This window comes from Bombyx mori, chromosome 21 (genome assembly GCF_030269925.1).
Source record: "Bombyx mori chromosome 21, ASM3026992v2".
Taxonomy (NCBI): Eukaryota; Metazoa; Arthropoda; class Insecta; order Lepidoptera; family Bombycidae; genus Bombyx; species Bombyx mori.
Window position 1 is genome coordinate 11939019 of NC_085127.1, and position 17490 is coordinate 11956508.

Here is a 17490-nt window from a genome sequence, read left to right on the forward strand (position 1 = left end):
ACACGACTCGAGGAGGAGGAGGATAGAGAATATAGAGAAGAAGTGCACAGGGCAATTTTTTTTTAAATTATGCATAAAGGATACATTAAATCAATAAAGAAAACATTACACACACTACATACCATGTATTTGACGCACACACGCATGCATACTATTTATTGTCAAACTTGATCTTGACGTATGTGGTCAAATTGAGAATAGATTAAATATTATTTGTCTTTATTTATTTACTTTTATAGTGTAGCCTTGGCGAATTTTGTGATTATAGAAGTATAAAATACAATCATAATAGTGTACAAACTTACAATTCCAATTAATTATAGTCGAATTTCGACTACTGCGGGACCTCTAGTAATAAATTATTGCATACTAGCAACCAGCTCTCGCTTCGCTTCGGAAACTTTTAATTTTATTATTGATAGCTGAGTCCCGCGATGTTACCCGCGGTTCTAGTCGTACCGCAGGTGACGCCGCGGGGCGAAGCTAGTCTAAAAAAGTAGATAATCAGACGGTGATTTTATTACCTACCTACCTGTGTTGAAGATACGGCCTATTGCATTTTTTTTGGAATGAGTTCCTTAAAGTGCCTTTGTTTGTGGACCGAGTGACTAGACCGAAAAAAGTAGCCTAAATTACTCCTTATATCATCAGCTTCCTATTAGTGAAAGTCTCGTCAAAATCAGTCCAGCCGTTCCAGAGATGAGCCGGAACAAACAGACAGACAAACAAACAGACAAAAATTGTAAAAATGTTATTTTGGTGTATGTACCGTGTATATATTCATAATATGCATGTAGTAAAAAACGGTTATTTCTATATTACAAACGGACACTCCAATTTTATTTATATGTATAGATGTGAACATATCTCATCTACTGTTTCGAATGTCACAAACGCGTTCTAAGTACAGCTGTAGTCATAATAATATTTTTATAATAATAATTTATTTATTTCTCTCTTAAAGGTATTGTGGCGGGTAGCCATCTTACAACGCAACATATTTGACAGATGCCTGAATCTCGCTTACGACATTTTCAAGATAAAGCGCATATATACAAGTTCCAAACAACAACAACATAAGGACCGTCGGTCTACGAGCAATATCACCCGCTCGGTGGAAGATCTTCCTTTCGTCGTTAATCCTCCTTACAAACTGGTGCCGGCGACGAGATGTGAACACGCAACCTTCTGATTCATCATCAGCGCATCAAGAACTTCGGCTACCACAATCCCCGCATTCTCGCAGATAAAAGCAAGTACAAATACATATGGAAATTAACCTTATAATTTATTTTGTAAGCCTTTGAAAGAGCTGAAGTCTGTACTAGGTTCGAAGACCTGTATTGCTGATCTCCAGGCTCCCTCCTTCTTAAGATAGATTAGATTAGGTTAAGTCGTGAATAGATGCGCGGACTAGTGTTGAGAGATCATTAGGTGTTATCATTTAAGGTCATTATGCGTGTGTATTTGTGTGTGCGTGAATGTGTGTGTATTTGTGTGTGTGTGTATGTGGGCGTGTGCGCGCATGCATGTTGTATTGTGTATGTGTGAGTGTCTGCATCTATGAGTGATTGAAATCCTAGAAAACAAAACATATTTAATCTGTTTGTTAAATATTTATTGATTGCTCAAACAATATTTAAACGTAGATGTAGACATCGTAATTAAGCTTGTTTACGCGTTCGCTCTTCATACGGAGATTGACGAAAGTGAACCAGATTCCACCTTGAGTGATGTTAGCGGAAGCGGTGCTGTGAGTCTTATCATAGGCCAGAATGCCCTGGAAAAAAAAAACGAAGAATTTAGTGCGCTCACAATTCAAAAGTAGGTCGTGAGTAAGTCGTCGTGGCCTAACGGATAAGACGTCCGGTGTATTCGTGTTGAGCGATGCAACGGTGTTCGAATCCCAGGCGGGTACCAATTTTTCTAATGAAATACGTACTCAACAAATGTTCACGATTGATTTCCACGGTCAAGGAATAACATCGTGTAATAAAAATGAAACCCGCAAAATTATAATTTGCGTAGTTACTGGTGGTAGGGCCTCTTGTGAGTCCGCGCGGGTGGGTACCACCACCCTGCCTATTTCTGCCGTGAATCAGTAATGCGTTTCGGTTTGAAGGGTGGGGCAGCCGTTGTAACTATACTTGAGACTTTAGAACATATCTCAAGGTGTGTGGCGCATTTACGTTGTGGATGTCTATGGGCTCCAGTAACCACTTAACACCAGGTGGGCTGTGGGCTCGTCCACCCATCTAAGCAATAAAAAAAAACCGAAATATTGTTTCCAATATATGTATACAAATGTGTTTATCTATTTCACTATCGCACCGTCTGCTATCGGTGCGCACTTTATTCAAGCTGGAACCACTGCGCTTATCCACAGTGCGTTTCCGTAGATCTTTTGGCTACATACGTTCTGAAAACGGAATAGTTTTTGACTGTGAATTACAAGTACCCATGAATAAACAATTCTGGGTACCGCTGGGAAAACAGTATTTCTCGAGAATATCACCCCATCCAACTACGACTCAAGACTGCAATTTTACCATGCTTACCATTATTACACAAAAAGCAGCAATTATTTTTAACTAAATGAGCAGTCCAGTTCTTGATATCTAGATCCTAAAATCCGTGGACTGCAGTGGGAAAATATATCATTTGAAAATCACGATCAATCAAGCCCGTCTTGAGAGACTACATCGATCTTGAATGCATCAGTGTAAAGGCATAGTATATACTATATAATATTAAATACTAGATAATATCTTATATTTATATGATTTAAAGGCAACGCAATAATTTCTGCTTCAAAAAATTTTGTATTCACAACTACCTATCATTAGTTTAATAAACATAGCTATCAGAAAAAATGAGATATTTAATATTGCCTAAATCCCTCTAACTACACTTTTTTTTTTGTTTCTACCTATTCTACTAACTTCGAGGGGTTATTCTAGATTTGCCGAATTAGTAGGTCAGCTCACGGGGCTCAAATCTGATGACGTTGCTAACACGAACCCTAGCAAGAGTCGTGATTCGCAGAATCTACCACCGGATCGAAAACGCGGCCCACTGAGAAGATCCGGCGAGAAACTCAGTGGGCTGTGTCTGTGGGTTAATTTCAAGGTAAGCTTACATATTCAACATCAAAAAACTCGGCATAAGTTACTGCATGTAATGTTGCGAACAAAATTAATAGTAGGCACACTAACCTGAATGGACTTGCCAATGGTGGATGGCACCTGGGGTAGAACGTAATGAAGGTTCTCAACCCTTTTGCGGAATAATTTGGCGTCGTACTTAGCGTTGTGATGGTAGACCATAGGTCTATTGATATTGGTACCGACGAATAGGTGACCGCATTCTACGATCACCACAGCGGCGAGGACTAATATAATGATTTGCAGTTTCATTGTCGAAATGACTCTGAACGATTGTGATTTGCGAGGAGTTTGCTCCCATTAAATATGATTTGGTCTATGGAATTCAAATGTAGGTAGTATAGTAAACTTGCAGTTGGTTAACATGTTGTAACTATGATTGTCATGGCGCCGCAATTCCAAGGAGTATCCCTGCAACCTTCCGAGAGTATCGGGATACTTGGGGTCGACATATCGAGCGATGTCCAATTTTGGAGTCATTTGGAAGGCAAAGCCAAGTTGGCTTCCAAAATGCTGGGAGTCCTTAACAGAGCGAAGCGTTACTTCACGCCTGGACAAAGACTTTTGCTTTATAAAGCATAAGTCTGGCCTCACGTGAAGTACTGCTCCCATCTCTGGGCCGGGGCTCCCAAATACTAGCTTCTTCCATTTGACTCCATACAGGAGAGGGCCGTTCGGATTGTCGATAACCCCATTTTCACGGATCGTTTGGAAGCTCTGGGTCTGCGGAGGGACTTCGGTTCCCTCTGTATTTTGTACCATATGTTCCATGGGAAGAATGAGAAATTGTTCAAGATGATACCGTCATCTCGTTTTTACCATTGCACCGTCCGCCACCGGAGTAAAGTTCATCCATACTACCTGGAGCCACTGGGTATTCCACAGTGTGTTTCAAGAGGTATTTTTTGTCACGTATCATCTGGCTATGAAACGAGGCTTGTGGAGAGTATTAAGTAGGCATCGGCTTGGCTCTGCCCCTGGCGTTGCTGAAGTCCATGGGTGACGGTAAACACTCACTATCAGGAGGGCCGTATGCTTGTCTGCCTACAAGGGCAATAAAATAAAAAAAATGAAAAGCGTATTTCATTGGAAAAAATGGTACCCGCCTCGTCGTGTGCTCGTCTGAAAAAAAAAACTGTGATTCATGATAACTGGGAATTGGAAACAAATCACGCACGGTCAACCGACCCCAAATTAGGATTCCCTGCGTTTTGGTTTCAGACACTGACCTAAATACTTAAATACGTTTACATACATACGTAACTCCACAGACCCTGCTACCGAACCATACTGACTGAAAGATCTATGTTAACACACCGATTACATCTACACTTCGCACACTGCACTTAGGGTTAATTAAGATTTTTTCATATAGCTTAGATGGGTGGACGAGCTCACAGCCCACCTGATGTTAAGTGGTTACTGGAGCCCATGGACATCTACAACGTAAATGCGCCACGCACCTTGAGATATAAGTTCTTAGACCTCAGTATAGATACAACGGCTACCCCACCCTTCAAACCGAAACGCATTACTGCTTTACGGCAGAAATAGGCAGGGCGGTGGTACCTACCCGCGCGGACTCACAAGAGGTCCTACCACCAGTACACCACCATGGCTTTTTGCCGTGCAGCAGTAATGCGTTTCGGTTTGAAGGGTGGAACAGCCGTTGTAACTATACTGAGACCTTAGAGCTTATATCTCAAGATGGGTGGCGCATTTACGTTGTAGATGTCCACGGGCTCCAATAACCGCTTAACACTAGGTGGGTTGTGAGCTCATCCACCCATCTAAGCTATATGAAAAAATCTTAATTAACCCTAAGTGCTGTGTGCGAAGTGTAGATGTAATCGGTGTGTTAACATAGATCTTTTAGTCAGTATGGTTCGGTCGCAGGGTCTGTGGAGTTATCTTAGTGATTCGGGACACCCTTGTCGTTTTTCCAGCATTTACACTGTGGCTCGATCAGGTAATAAAATTGAAAACGTTAGGCATTTTAAAATGATAATTAGCTTCGTTTTCATTAAGTTTATCTTTTAATGACTTCATTAACAAAATATTTTTCACAATTATTTCACCAATTATACATAGGTCGAAACAATGGCGGATATTTTAATAAGTAAAATTTATTTTCAATAAGTGTATTAATTTTTTCAGACATAAATGCTTGTAGCCTGAGCCATAGAAGCAGCTTAATCTAAGCTCATTTACTGTTTAATTCAGCTGCTAAAAGAACTAAAAACATCATAAAAATAGTGCTTTAAATCAGAAGCAGCTCGAATATGCTATTTTTAAGAAAGAAAAAAAACCGTTTTGCATATCTGTGTGCTATCTTGATTTTAATTACAATAATTAATAAAATGCTATTGTTCGAGTTTATCTCTTTTAACAAGCGGGAGGTCCCGTCATCGACTTAGAGTTCGTCTATATTACTGCATTTATTCAAAGAGCGTTTCCAGAGATCTTTTTTGCTCAATACCATCCAGTTGTAGAATTTCTCGCACGTTGTTTCTTGAGCGCTATGAGGTCTCCTTTTAGAAATCTGGTTCGAGCTAACTCCTAAGCGATGGGTAGCGGCTTGTGCCCCTGGTATATCTGACGTCCACGGCGACACTGACCATTAAGTAGACCGTATGGTCAACTGTCTATGAGGCCACAAAAATGTATATTAAAACTTGAAAGACACTTACTGGTGGTAGGACCTCTTGTGAGTCCGTGCGGGTAGATACCACCACCCAGCCTATTTCTGCTGTGAAGTAGTAATGCGTTTCGGTTTGAAGGGTGGGGCAGCCTCACCTGACCTTAGAATCTTGAGACCTTAGAACTTATATCTCAAGGTGGGTGGCGCATTTACGTGGCTCCTCCAGTAACCACTTAACACCAGGTGGGCTGTGAGCTCGTCCGCCCATCAAAGGAATAAAAAAAAACACCCTAAAATTCGGTGAACTAATTTCCTTACTAATTTTAATATTCAATTTTAAAAATCTTAATCATGGATAATAAAAGAAATTCCGATCTCAACGTATCGCAACGGTAGTTCGAAATCGAAATAAGTTTAGATTAAATAATCAAGCGTATATATAAATCTCATAGTTGATTTCGTTTCCCCTGTCGCTCTTCATGCGTATCTTGACTTTGTTGTAGCCTATTCCTCCTTCAGTTATGTTGGCGGTTGCTCCGGAATGCGTCCGATCGTAGGCCAGAATGCCCTGCAACAAAATGGACCGCATCACTCAGAAGCTTAACTTCGTTTAGGGTCATGCTGTTCGCTAGAAATAAAAATAATTATTATCGATTCATTACCGATACCAAAACTCAAGCAGTTCTTGAAAATGGTGATGTTACGCTATACTATTTTTATTATTGTAAAGGTGGGTGGACGATCTCACGGCCCACCTAATACAAAGTGGTTACCGGAGCCCATAGACAACTACAACGTAAATGCCGCCACCTACTTTCAGATATGAGTTCTAAGGTCTCAGTATAGTCTTCTTCTTTCTTCTGAGTCGGTCTCTTCATTGCTGAAGATCGTGTCTAATTTGAAACGTTGACCGCTCGATGCACAATACTTCCCCACGTTTTCCTGCCCTCGGCGGTCTTTATAGCCTCGGTTATCGGCAGGCCGGTGAGCATTTTTACTAGATCAGACCAGCGGGTTGGTGAGCGTCCGCGTTATCTTCTCCCGTCAGTATAGTACAAGGTGTCTATTATCATGGATAGGTTTATTTTCCGTCGAGGAGTATTGGTTGACATCACCATTCCTCATGAATACCATACCACCAAAATCGTGAATACAGACAAGGACAAATTAAAAACTTTTTAGACCTCGCCCACGAGACTACCGCCATGTAGCGTGTATATGATAGCTGTGTCGGCTTCAACCACATCTTTAACCAGCTGGACTACCTTTACGGACCTGGTACAGAAAGCGGTTATACTCGATACGGCGGATATTGTGAGGAGGTTTCTCACTCAGGAGTCCTAAACCACCGTTAGATCGTGCCGTAGAAATCGCCACACACGGCAGTCTGCTCTTTATAGTTTTTTTTCAGCCGCTAAATATCTATTCAATTAAGATTTAGACTTAGATTTTAGGTTTCAAGGCGCATTTATCTTATGATGTCTATGGGGACCAGTATTTTCTTTACACCACCTAGGCTGTAAGGCCGATGACCTGTCTATGCGAAACATAATAATGGACTAGAATCATCAATAAAAGGACCTAAGGTTATGTAATTCTACGCCGATCTTTAAGTCGTCAATGTTTTTAATTTAAGAAATAAAAAACACAGCACTGAAATTTTCCTAACAAAATTTACCTTAATTTTCAGTTTCAGACAACAGAGAGAAATGTCGAAATTTTGTTCGTGAAATAATAAATTTATATTTTTAAAACTACACCAAAATAAACACCAATTCACAGTTATTATAATTGATTGAATTTATTTATACAAGTGTTTCCACATGAAAGAGTAATTATTCGCTTTCATTATAGGTATTACAATAATATCTTTTGTGAGTGAGTTTGGCAAAAATTAATTACGAGTTATTGTTCAATAGTAAATATGAATTGAAATTATTTTTGAGACTTCGCATACGACAAAACGCACAATATCTATGTACGTCCAAAATATCGACGCAATATAGGACTCGCCAAAAATGGCGCTGACTCCTATTTAGTTGAGATGAAATGTTATAATTTAGTAAATTTCAGAAAGAACAAGTCAACAGACAAAAACATTGAGCTAAAAAATGATGATTAATGAAATACACTATGTTCTTTTTAATGCAGACACAGCTTTGTTAAGCTCTCGTAAAATACAAATATCCTTTTTCCTTAACTATTCGCTGGTAGCCTACGGGGCTTTGTACGCTCGATCGGGTAGGTGAGCTCAAGGACTCAGCCTGAGAGAATTTTTTAAAACTAGCCCTAGCAAGAATTCCGTGGATATCACACCGTCTCCTTCGAGGCGGCGTGTATGTTGGCGGGAACGCCTCTATGGGAGCTGGAGGTGGAGTCGCTCGCTGCCGACTATCGGTGGTGCAGCGAACTTCGTGCTTTGGGAATGGCGCGTCTCCCTAATAGTGAGTTGCGGGCGCGGAAGGCCCATTCTCGGCGGTCCGTGCTCGAGTCGTGGTCGAGGCGGTTGGCCAACCCCACGTGGAGTCTACGGACTGTCGAGGCGGTTTACCTGGTCTTTGATGACTGGGTGAATCGTGGCCGAGGACGCCTCACCTTCCATCTGGTGCAGGTGCTGACTGAGCACGGATGCTTCAGGAAGTACCTGCACCGGATGGGAGCTGAGCCGACGACGAGGTGCCACCATTGTGGATACGACCTGGACACGGCGGCTATCTGGCGCCGTGGCGTCGATGCTTGGCAGTGACGAGTCTTGGAAAGCTATGCTCGACTTCTGCGAGTGCACCATCTCGCAGAAGGAAGCGGCGGGGCGAGTGAGGCAAAACTTTCCTCACTACGCAGAAATCCGCCACCGCCGAGCAGGGGGTCGGGACCGGGGATCCGTCCGTAACCCGCCCCCCTAAGAGCTTCGGGCTCCACTCGTTTTGTGCGGGGAAGAACCTAGGCATGGGTGGCGTGCTCGGCACGCTCGCCCGTAATACGAAACCGGTCGATGGTAGGCCGCGTTCCCCCGACCGCTCCGGAGGAGGTGCAGCGCGGCGCCATTAATGCGGGCTCTTGGCCCGTCGATCGAGGGATCCGGCGATTTTCTCCTGTGAAAAAAAAGCCCTAGCAAGAGTGCTTCGTAGAACCTACCAATCGGATACGGTAGTAACTATGCCCCCCCCTCGTAGGCCCCTCAGGCCGACTCATGGCGTTCGATGATGACGAAAAAGCAGAGCTGCTGGCCGATACATTGCAAACCCAGTGTACGCCCAGCACTCAATCCGTGGACCCTGTTCATGTAGAATTAGTAGACAGTGAGGTAGAACGCAGAGCCTCCTTGCCACCCTCTGATGCGTTACCACCCGTCACCCCAGTGGAAGTTAAAGACTTGATCAAAGACCTACGTCCTCGCAAGGCTCCCGGTTCCGACGGTATATCCAACCGCGTTATTAAACTTCTACCCGTCCAACTCATCGTGATGTTGGCATCTATTTTCAATGCCGCTATGGCGAACTGTATCTTTCCCGCGGTGTGGAAAGAAGCGGACGTTATCGGCATACATAAACCCGGTAAACCAAAAAATCATCCGACGAGCTACCGCCCGATCAGCCTCCTCATGTCTCTAGGCAAACTGTATGAGCGTCTGCTCTACAAACGCCTCAGAGACTTCGTCTCATCCAAGGGCATTCTCATCGATGAACAATTCGGATTCCGTACAAATCACTCATGCGTTCAACAGGTGCACCGCCTCACGGAGCACATTCTTGTGGGGCTTAATCGACCAAAACCGTTATACACGGGAGTTCTCTTCTTCGACGTCGCAAAAGCGTTCGACAAAGTCTGGCACAACGGTTTGATTTTCAAACTATTCAACATGGGTGTGCCGGATAGTCTCGTGCTCATCATACGGGACTTCTTGTCGAACCGCTCTTTTCGATATCGAGTCGAGGGAACCCGCTCCTCCCCACGACCTCTCACAGCTGGAGTCCCGCAAGGCTCTGTCCTCTCACCTCTCCTATTTAGCTTATTCGTTAACGATATTCCCCGGTCGCCGTCGACCCATTTAGCTTTATTCGCCGACGACACGACTGTTTACTATTCCAGTAGAAATAAGTCCCTAATCGCGAAGAAGCTTCAGAGCGCAGCCCTAGCCCTAGGACAGTGGTTCCGAAAATGGCGCATAGACATCAACCCAGCGAAAAGTACTGCGGTGCTATTTCAGAGGGGAAGCTCCACACGGATTTCCTCCCGTATTAGGAGGAGGAATCTCACACCCCCGATTACTCTCTTTAGTCAATCCATACCCTGGGCCAGGAAGGTCAAGTACCTGGGCGTTACCCTGGATGCATCGATGACATTCCGCCCGCATATAAAATCAGTCCGTGACCGTGCCGCGTTTATTCTCGGTAGACTCTATCCCATGATTTGCAAGCGGAGTAAAATGTCCCTTCGGAACAAGGTGACACTTTACAAAACTTGCATAAGGCCCGTCATGACTTACGCGAGTGTGGTGTTCGCTCACGCAGCCAGCACACACATAGACACCCTTCAATCTCTACAATCCTGCTTTTGCAGGTTAGCCGTCGGAGCTCCGTGGTTCGTGAGGAACGTTGACCTACACGACGACCTGGGCCTCGAATTTATACAGAAATACATGAAGTCAGCGTCGGAACGGTACTTCGATAAGGCTATGCGTCATGATAATCGCCTTATCATAGCCGCCGCTGACTACTCCCCGAATCCTGACCATGCAGGAGCCAGTCACCGTCGACGCCCTAGACACGTCTTTACGGATCCATCAGATCCAATAACCTTCGCACTAGACGCCTTCAGCTCTAGGAGCAGGCTTAGGACCCTCGGTAACCGTACTCGTCGAACACGAGAAAGAGTTCGCCGTGCAACCTAACCCATGAATCAGCTCGCTGAGTTTCTCGCCGGATCTTCTCAGCGGGTCGCGATTCCGATCCGGTAGTAAATTCATTCGCCAAGCAGCTACTCTTGAGTTGTTAGGTCTCCTTCGGAGGCGCTCGGGTAGCTGTTAGCAAATCCCACCCCTCCTGGCTGAGCCTTTGCTCGCCCACCTGTCCTGGTGAAACTGGAAAGGCCTCCGGGCCACCAGTAATCCTACAATCATAAAAAAAAAAAAAAAAAAAACCTACCACCGGATCGTAATCGCTACTCACTTAGTAGATCCAGTGAGGAATTCAGTGGGCTATGGATATGGGTTAGTTCGCTCATAGAAGAGCTTGATGTGCCTAAAAGCACTGAGAGTGGATCCGGGGGATCCAAGTTATGAAAAAAAAATTCATGTCGCTTACTTAAGCGATAATAGGCATTTTTTTAATAAACTTGAAAATCGACAACCCTGTTCGCATTATTGAGTACTGTTAACATACATTTCACAACTATCCAGTGATTTTTTTAATGATTTAAGGTTTAAATTAAAAAATCGTCGGGCTTATTGAGCAAGAATAATGCTCATATTGTGAACATTGGCCCCAAGAATAACATTCTTCTTCATTATTTCCTGTTACCCTCTGCTGGGTTGTAGGGCTCAAATCAAATTCTTCTAATTGCATAAGAATAACATAGAGGACGTTTTATTGATTACGTGATTTATTAATACAAACTAGTGGTCCTGCAGTAGTCAAAATTCGACTATAATTAATTGAATTTATAAGTTTCAACATTATTATGGTCCTATTGTTACAGATTTCGCCAAAACTACACTATAGACAAATGCTCTTAATATTAAAGATAAACAATTCTAGCCTATTCTCAATTTGACTACAGACAGACTTTAAGCAATATCAAAATTTTGACAATAAACAAAGAGTATATGTGTGTGTGTGTCAAATACATGGTAGTGTGTGTAATGTTTTCTTTATTGATTTAATGTATCTTTTATGCATTATTTTAAAAAAATATTAGCATTGTGCACTTCTTCTCTATATTCTCTATAAGTGTGGAAAATTTCATACTCCTCCGTCCGCGTAATTTCGTAAAAAGGGATACAAAGTTTTTGCTTCACGTATTAATATATAGATTTACTTTAAATCCGACAGCGTCCGCGACCAGTGATATTGAATTATTACAATAATACAGTTTAAAGGACCAATTTACTCTAAAGTATGAGAGTACACATGACAGACTGATGACTCTCTCTTTTATCTCTTATCGCTAAGTTATCAGTTTTGGTTTCAATATGCCTATTTCTGCCGTGAAGCAGTAATGCGTTTCGGTTTGAAGGGTAGGGCAGCCGTTCTAACTATACTGAGATCTTAGAGCTTATATCTCAAGGTGGGTGGCGCATTTATGTTGTAGATGTCTATGGGCTCCAGTAACTACTTAACACCAGGTGGGCTGTGAGCTCGTCCATCCAACTAAGCAATAAATAAAAATGGATTAAAGCATTCGCTATTTCTATTAGAATTGAGATATGTCCTCAAAGTAGACGGTGACTGTGTCCGCGTGCACGAATGCTCATCTGTGCTCACAAAAGAAAAAAAAAACTTTCAAAACCATACCTGTATAACTGAATTTCCGCTTTTTGGAATAGTGTAGTTCATAAATTCTATTCTTTTCCTGAACGTTAGGGCGCTGTAGGTTGCATTGGTCTTGTACACGAGTGGTCTCATTACACTTGTGCCCACAAACGTGTGACTGCATTCACGGAAATCAAAAAAGAATATTAAAAATAATAAAATTATGGCTCTCATCGTGAAAGACGACCGCTCTGTCTTCGTTTTCGTAATGAACTTTAGTATAAAGACATAAGCCATTATAGCGTATGTACATTAATATATATAAAACAAAAATGTAAAAGATGTCTGTGTGTGTGTTTTCTTAATTACTTATTAATTACATGTGCGCTCGTTCGTGCGACCCACATGATATAAACCGGTTAAGCTTAAGCTCATGGGCATCGTGACGCGAATACCACTGCTTTGAGGCATGAGGTCGAAGTCTCAATTGTTTAATATAAAGGCTGTAGTATACTTTATTGCGAAAATAGACAGCATGGTAATAATTACTACCAAGAAGAACTTACAAAGAATAATGTATTTCTTCTATTGCAATGATATTTAATAATCTATTTCCATAATAACTATTTTATTTATGATAATGCTATTTAAAACTTTTTTAATAAAAAATAGCGGCGTTCTCAGTTCTACTGTTTTTATTTATTAATGTGTGTTAAAAAAAATTATAGTCGAACCGATTTTGACGATTTTCTTTAAATTTGAAAGCTGATACTTCTCATGTGGTCCCATTAAAAAAACAATCAAGATCTGGCTAAGAGTCTTTGAATTATCCTTAATAATGGATATTTAATTAACCTTCGACTACATTGGTGATATTCTCAATTTATGGGGAAAGTTAAATGAAGTCTGTTTTCTTAAATTTTTTGTTATTTTTATTAATATAAAATCACAAATGTATCAGAAATATATGAATATATAGCATCACAGGATTGGCTTGCACTAAACAAAAAGCCGATCGAAATGTGTGGTACTAAATAACATGCTATGGTCATACAAGCGCCATCTGTATTTACATCACTGAATATTTTTTTGTTTCCTCCCTAAGTTGATGGTCTAGAAAGACCATATTAGCGTCACCGGGCTAGTAAGTGAGCTTACGGGGCTCAAACCTGGCGATGTTGTTAACACGAACCCCAGCAAGAGCCGTGCTTCGCAGAATCTACCACCGGATTATCGAAATGTGACATAGTGAGACAAGGGGCATGGGGGAGGGGTTCAAAAGTCCTAAAATTCGTGTGACGTAATTTATGGATGGCCCATCCTATTTATCATAGCATCATAGCTATTTTGTTCATGAGTGATCTAGTCCAAATGTATATTAGTTTTTTCCCTACTAGCCTACTACTGCTACTACTGTTTTTTTTTTTTTTTTTTTTTTTTTTTATGATTGAAAGTTTACTGGTGGCCCGAAGGCCTTTCCAGTTTCACCAGGACAGGTGGGCGAGCAAAGGCTCAGCCAAGAGGGGTGGGATTTACTAACAACTGCCCGAGCGCCTCCGAAGGAGACCTAACAACTCAAGAGCAATTGTTTCGCGAATGAATCTACTACCGGATCGGAATCGTGACCCGCTGAGAAGATCCGGCGAGAAACTCAGCGGGCTGATGCATGGGTTAGGTTGCACGTCGACCTCTTTGTCGAGTTCGACGAGTACGGTTACCGGGGTCCCTAAGCCTGCCCCTAGTATTAGAGCTGAAGGCATCTAATGCAAAGGTTATTGGATCTGATGGATCCGTAAGGACGTGTCTAGGGCGTCGACGGTGACTGGCTCCTGCATGATCAGGATTCGGGGAGTAGTCAGCGGCGGCAACGATAAGGCGATTATCATGACGCATAGCCTTATCGAAGTATCGTTCCGACGCTGACTTCATGTATTTCCGAATTGATTCGAGGCCCAGGTCATCGTGTAGGTCAACGTTCCTCACGAACCACGGAGCCCCGACAGCTAACCTGCAAAAGCGGGATTGTAGGGATTGGAGAGTGTCTATGTGTGTGCGGGCCGCGTGAGCGAACACCACACTCGCGTAAGTCATGACGGGCCTTATGCAAGTTTTGTAAAGTGTCACCTTGTTCCGAAGGGACATTTTACTCCGCTTACAGATCATGGGGTAGAGTCTACCGAGAATAAACGCGGCACGGTCACGGACTGATTTTATATGCGGGCGGAATGTCATCGATGCATCCAGGGTAACGCCCAGGTACTTGACCTTCCTGGCCCAGGGTATGGGTTGTCTAAAGAGAGTAATCGGGGGTGTGAGATTCCTCCTCCTAATCCGGGAGGAAATCCGTGTGGAGCTTCCCCTCTGAAATAGCACCGCAGTACTTTTCGCTGGGTTGATGTCTATGCGCCATTTTCGGAACCACTGTCCTAGGGCTAGGGCTGCGCTCTGAAGCTTCTTCGCGATTAGGGACTTATTTCTACTAGAATAGTAAACAGTCGTGTCGTCGGCGAATAAAGCTAAATGGGTCGGCGGCGACCGGGGAATATCGTTGACGAATAAGCTAAATAGGAGGGGTGAGAGGACAGAGCCTTGCGGGACTCCAGCTGTGAGAGGTCGTGGGGAGGAGCGGGTTCCCTCGACTCGATATCGAAAAGAGCGGTTCGACAAGAAGTCCCGTATGATGAGCACGAGACTATCCGGCACGCCCATGTTGAATAGTTTGAAAATCAAACCATTGTGCCAGACTTTGTCGAACGCTTTTGCGACGTCGAAGAAGAGAGCTCCCGTGTATAACGGTTTTGGTCGATTAAGCCCCACAAGAATGTGCTCCGTGAGCCGGTGCACCTGTTGAACGCATGAGTGATTTGTACGGAATCCGAATTGTTCATCGATAAGAATGCCCTTGGATGAGACGAAGTCTCTGAGGCGTTTGTAGAGCAGACGCTCATACAGTTTGCCTAGAGACATGAGGAGGCTAATCGGGCGGTAGCTCGTCGGATGATTTTTTGGTTTACCGGGTTTATGTATGCCGATAACGTCCGCTTCTTTCCACACCGCGGGAAAGATACAGTTCGCCATAGCGGCATTGAAAATAGATGCCAACATCACGATGAGTTGGACGGGTAGAAGTTTAATAACGCGGTTGGATATACCGTCGGAACCGGGAGCTTTGCGAGGACGTAGGTCTTTGATCAAGTCTTTAACTTCCATCGGGGTGACGGGTGGTAACGCATCAGAGGGTGGCAAGGAGGCTCTGCGTTCTACCTCACTGTCTACTAATTCTACATGAACAGGGTCCACGGATTGAGTGCTGGGCGTGCACTGGGTTTGCAATGTATCGGCCAGCAGCTCTGCTTTTTCGTCATCATCGAACGCCGCGAGTCGGCCTGAGGGGCCTACGAGGGGGGGCATAGTTACTACCGTATCCGATTTGAGAGTACGAGCTAAGCGGTAGTAAGACCTTTGAGAGGGCGCGAGTCCTTCTAAGAAATCAGACCATCTGGCATCTCGGACTTCGGTGATGCGAGACTTTACGTCGCGTTGTAGGGCACGCATTCGAATACGATTTTCCGCGGTAGGATACCTATCGTACGCACGGATCGAGGCGTTCTTAGCTCTAAGGAGTTCCCTAATATCGTCGGGCAATTTGAAGCGGTGAAGGAAGTCCTCCGCTACAACTTGCTTCGATGACCTATCTAATGTCGAGGTGATGTGTGACGTTACGATGTCTATGGCTTCAGCGGTATCCTGAGGAGACGGGATAGAGTCCGGACTAAACGGAAGCGATGGTGGATCAGATTCAGCCAGGCTGATGCCCAGCGTGTGCCAATCCACCACAGTCCTCGTGACGGGAACGGAATCGGGAGCGCGACCGAGCTTCATAACGACGGGACGGTGGTCTGAATCTAACTCTGAAACTACTTCGATCGAGTGTAAGCGCAGAGTTACGTTTTTTAATAACGCTATGTCGAGTATATCCGGGCGATGCGCGATATTTAGCGGGTAGTGAGTCGGGGTTAGCGGAGCGACGATATCGAAGGCGAGATCATCGACTAACGCGTCAAGCCGCCTGCCATTCGGGGTTGTGGTGTGTGAGTTCCACCTGATGTGTTTACAATTTAGGTCGCCCGCCAGAATGACAGAGCTCCCCATACCGAGCAGCGCCTCGATATCACTGCTTAGAACGATCTTATCCGGTGGAAGATAAACGGACGCGATAACGATCGGCGCGTGTCCCGTCAGTGAGATTCGGCACACTGATGCTTCGATATTAGCGAGCGCGGGAGGATCGAGCGGGACGCAATGCAGGGCTCTTCTATAGTAAATGACGGTACCACCACCACGGGCAGAGAGCCTGTCGTTCCTGACCATGTTATAGTTCGCGATTTTAGGGTCACGGCGCGCGGGCTTAAGTAGGGTCTCCTGCACTAAAAAGATATCAATTTGGTGGTCACGCAAAAAGTCAGAAACCTGATCACGTTGATTTGCGAGACCGTAAGCGTTAAAAAATCCTATCGTTACGGATAGGGGCTTTATTCTACTTATATACGCCATTGATTACCGGCGGAGTGAGGGGAGGACGTACGTATTTAATGACGCGTATACGTCGGCGTATTCCTGCACAACGGCGATAAAGTGTTGTGCAGTGGAGGCAGCGCGAATGGCGTCGCCCAAAGCGTTAACGCGCTCAAAGTTGATCGACTGAAAGAAGTCGATCGCTAAAGCGAGATTGTCGGACGCGGTCGGAGGGCAAGTCGCGGGAGAGGGACGAGTCGCGGGGGCGGGACGAATCGCGGAGGAGGGAGTTGTAGCCGTGTTCGTGTACGGCAGCGGTTTTGCCCAGGCCGAGACACTGGGCACCGCCGCCGGAACGAACGCTGGCTTAGCCTGCGACGCAGAGGGTGCCGAGGCTTTGATGTCTGGGCCGGAAGCTCGGAGGCGGTTTTGGCGGGCGACGCGGCGATTTATTTTAGGGGCTCGGGGGCAACCACGGTAATTCGCGGGGTGACCCTGTGTTCGACACAGGACGCAGCTAGGCGGTTCCGTCGCGGTTTTTTGGTCGCGAGCGCAGAGGGCCGTGGCGTGATCGCCCAAACACTTAACACATCGGGGGCGCGCGTGACAGTTACGGGAAGAGTGCCCGTACAATTGACAGTTATGGCACTGGCTAGGAGTGCCTTTTTTATGGGGGGCTTCGACAGCGACACCAGAGAGC

At 44.4% G+C, this 17490-nt stretch overlaps 2 protein-coding genes across 2 annotated transcripts; both read right to left on the reverse strand.

The window, feature by feature from the left end:
* Positions 1-1601: 1601 nt before the first annotated feature.
* On the reverse strand, positions 1602-4394 carry LOC101746808 (uncharacterized). The gene is made up of 2 exons (XM_004929669.5): positions 3216-4394; positions 1602-1780 (listed from the first exon to the last, which is right to left on the reverse strand). The coding sequence occupies exons 1-2, from the start codon at positions 3414-3416 to the stop codon at positions 1640-1642; spliced, it is 342 nt and encodes a 113-aa protein (XP_004929726.1). The 5' UTR covers positions 3417-4394; the 3' UTR covers positions 1602-1639.
* Positions 4395-6101: 1707 nt separating this feature from the next.
* LOC101746950 (uncharacterized) lies at positions 6102-12685 on the reverse strand. The gene is made up of 2 exons (XM_004929670.4): positions 12318-12685; positions 6102-6373 (listed from the first exon to the last, which is right to left on the reverse strand). The coding sequence occupies exons 1-2, from the start codon at positions 12570-12572 to the stop codon at positions 6233-6235; spliced, it is 396 nt and encodes a 131-aa protein (XP_004929727.2). The 5' UTR covers positions 12573-12685; the 3' UTR covers positions 6102-6232.
* Between the last annotated feature and the right edge of the window lie 4805 nt (positions 12686-17490).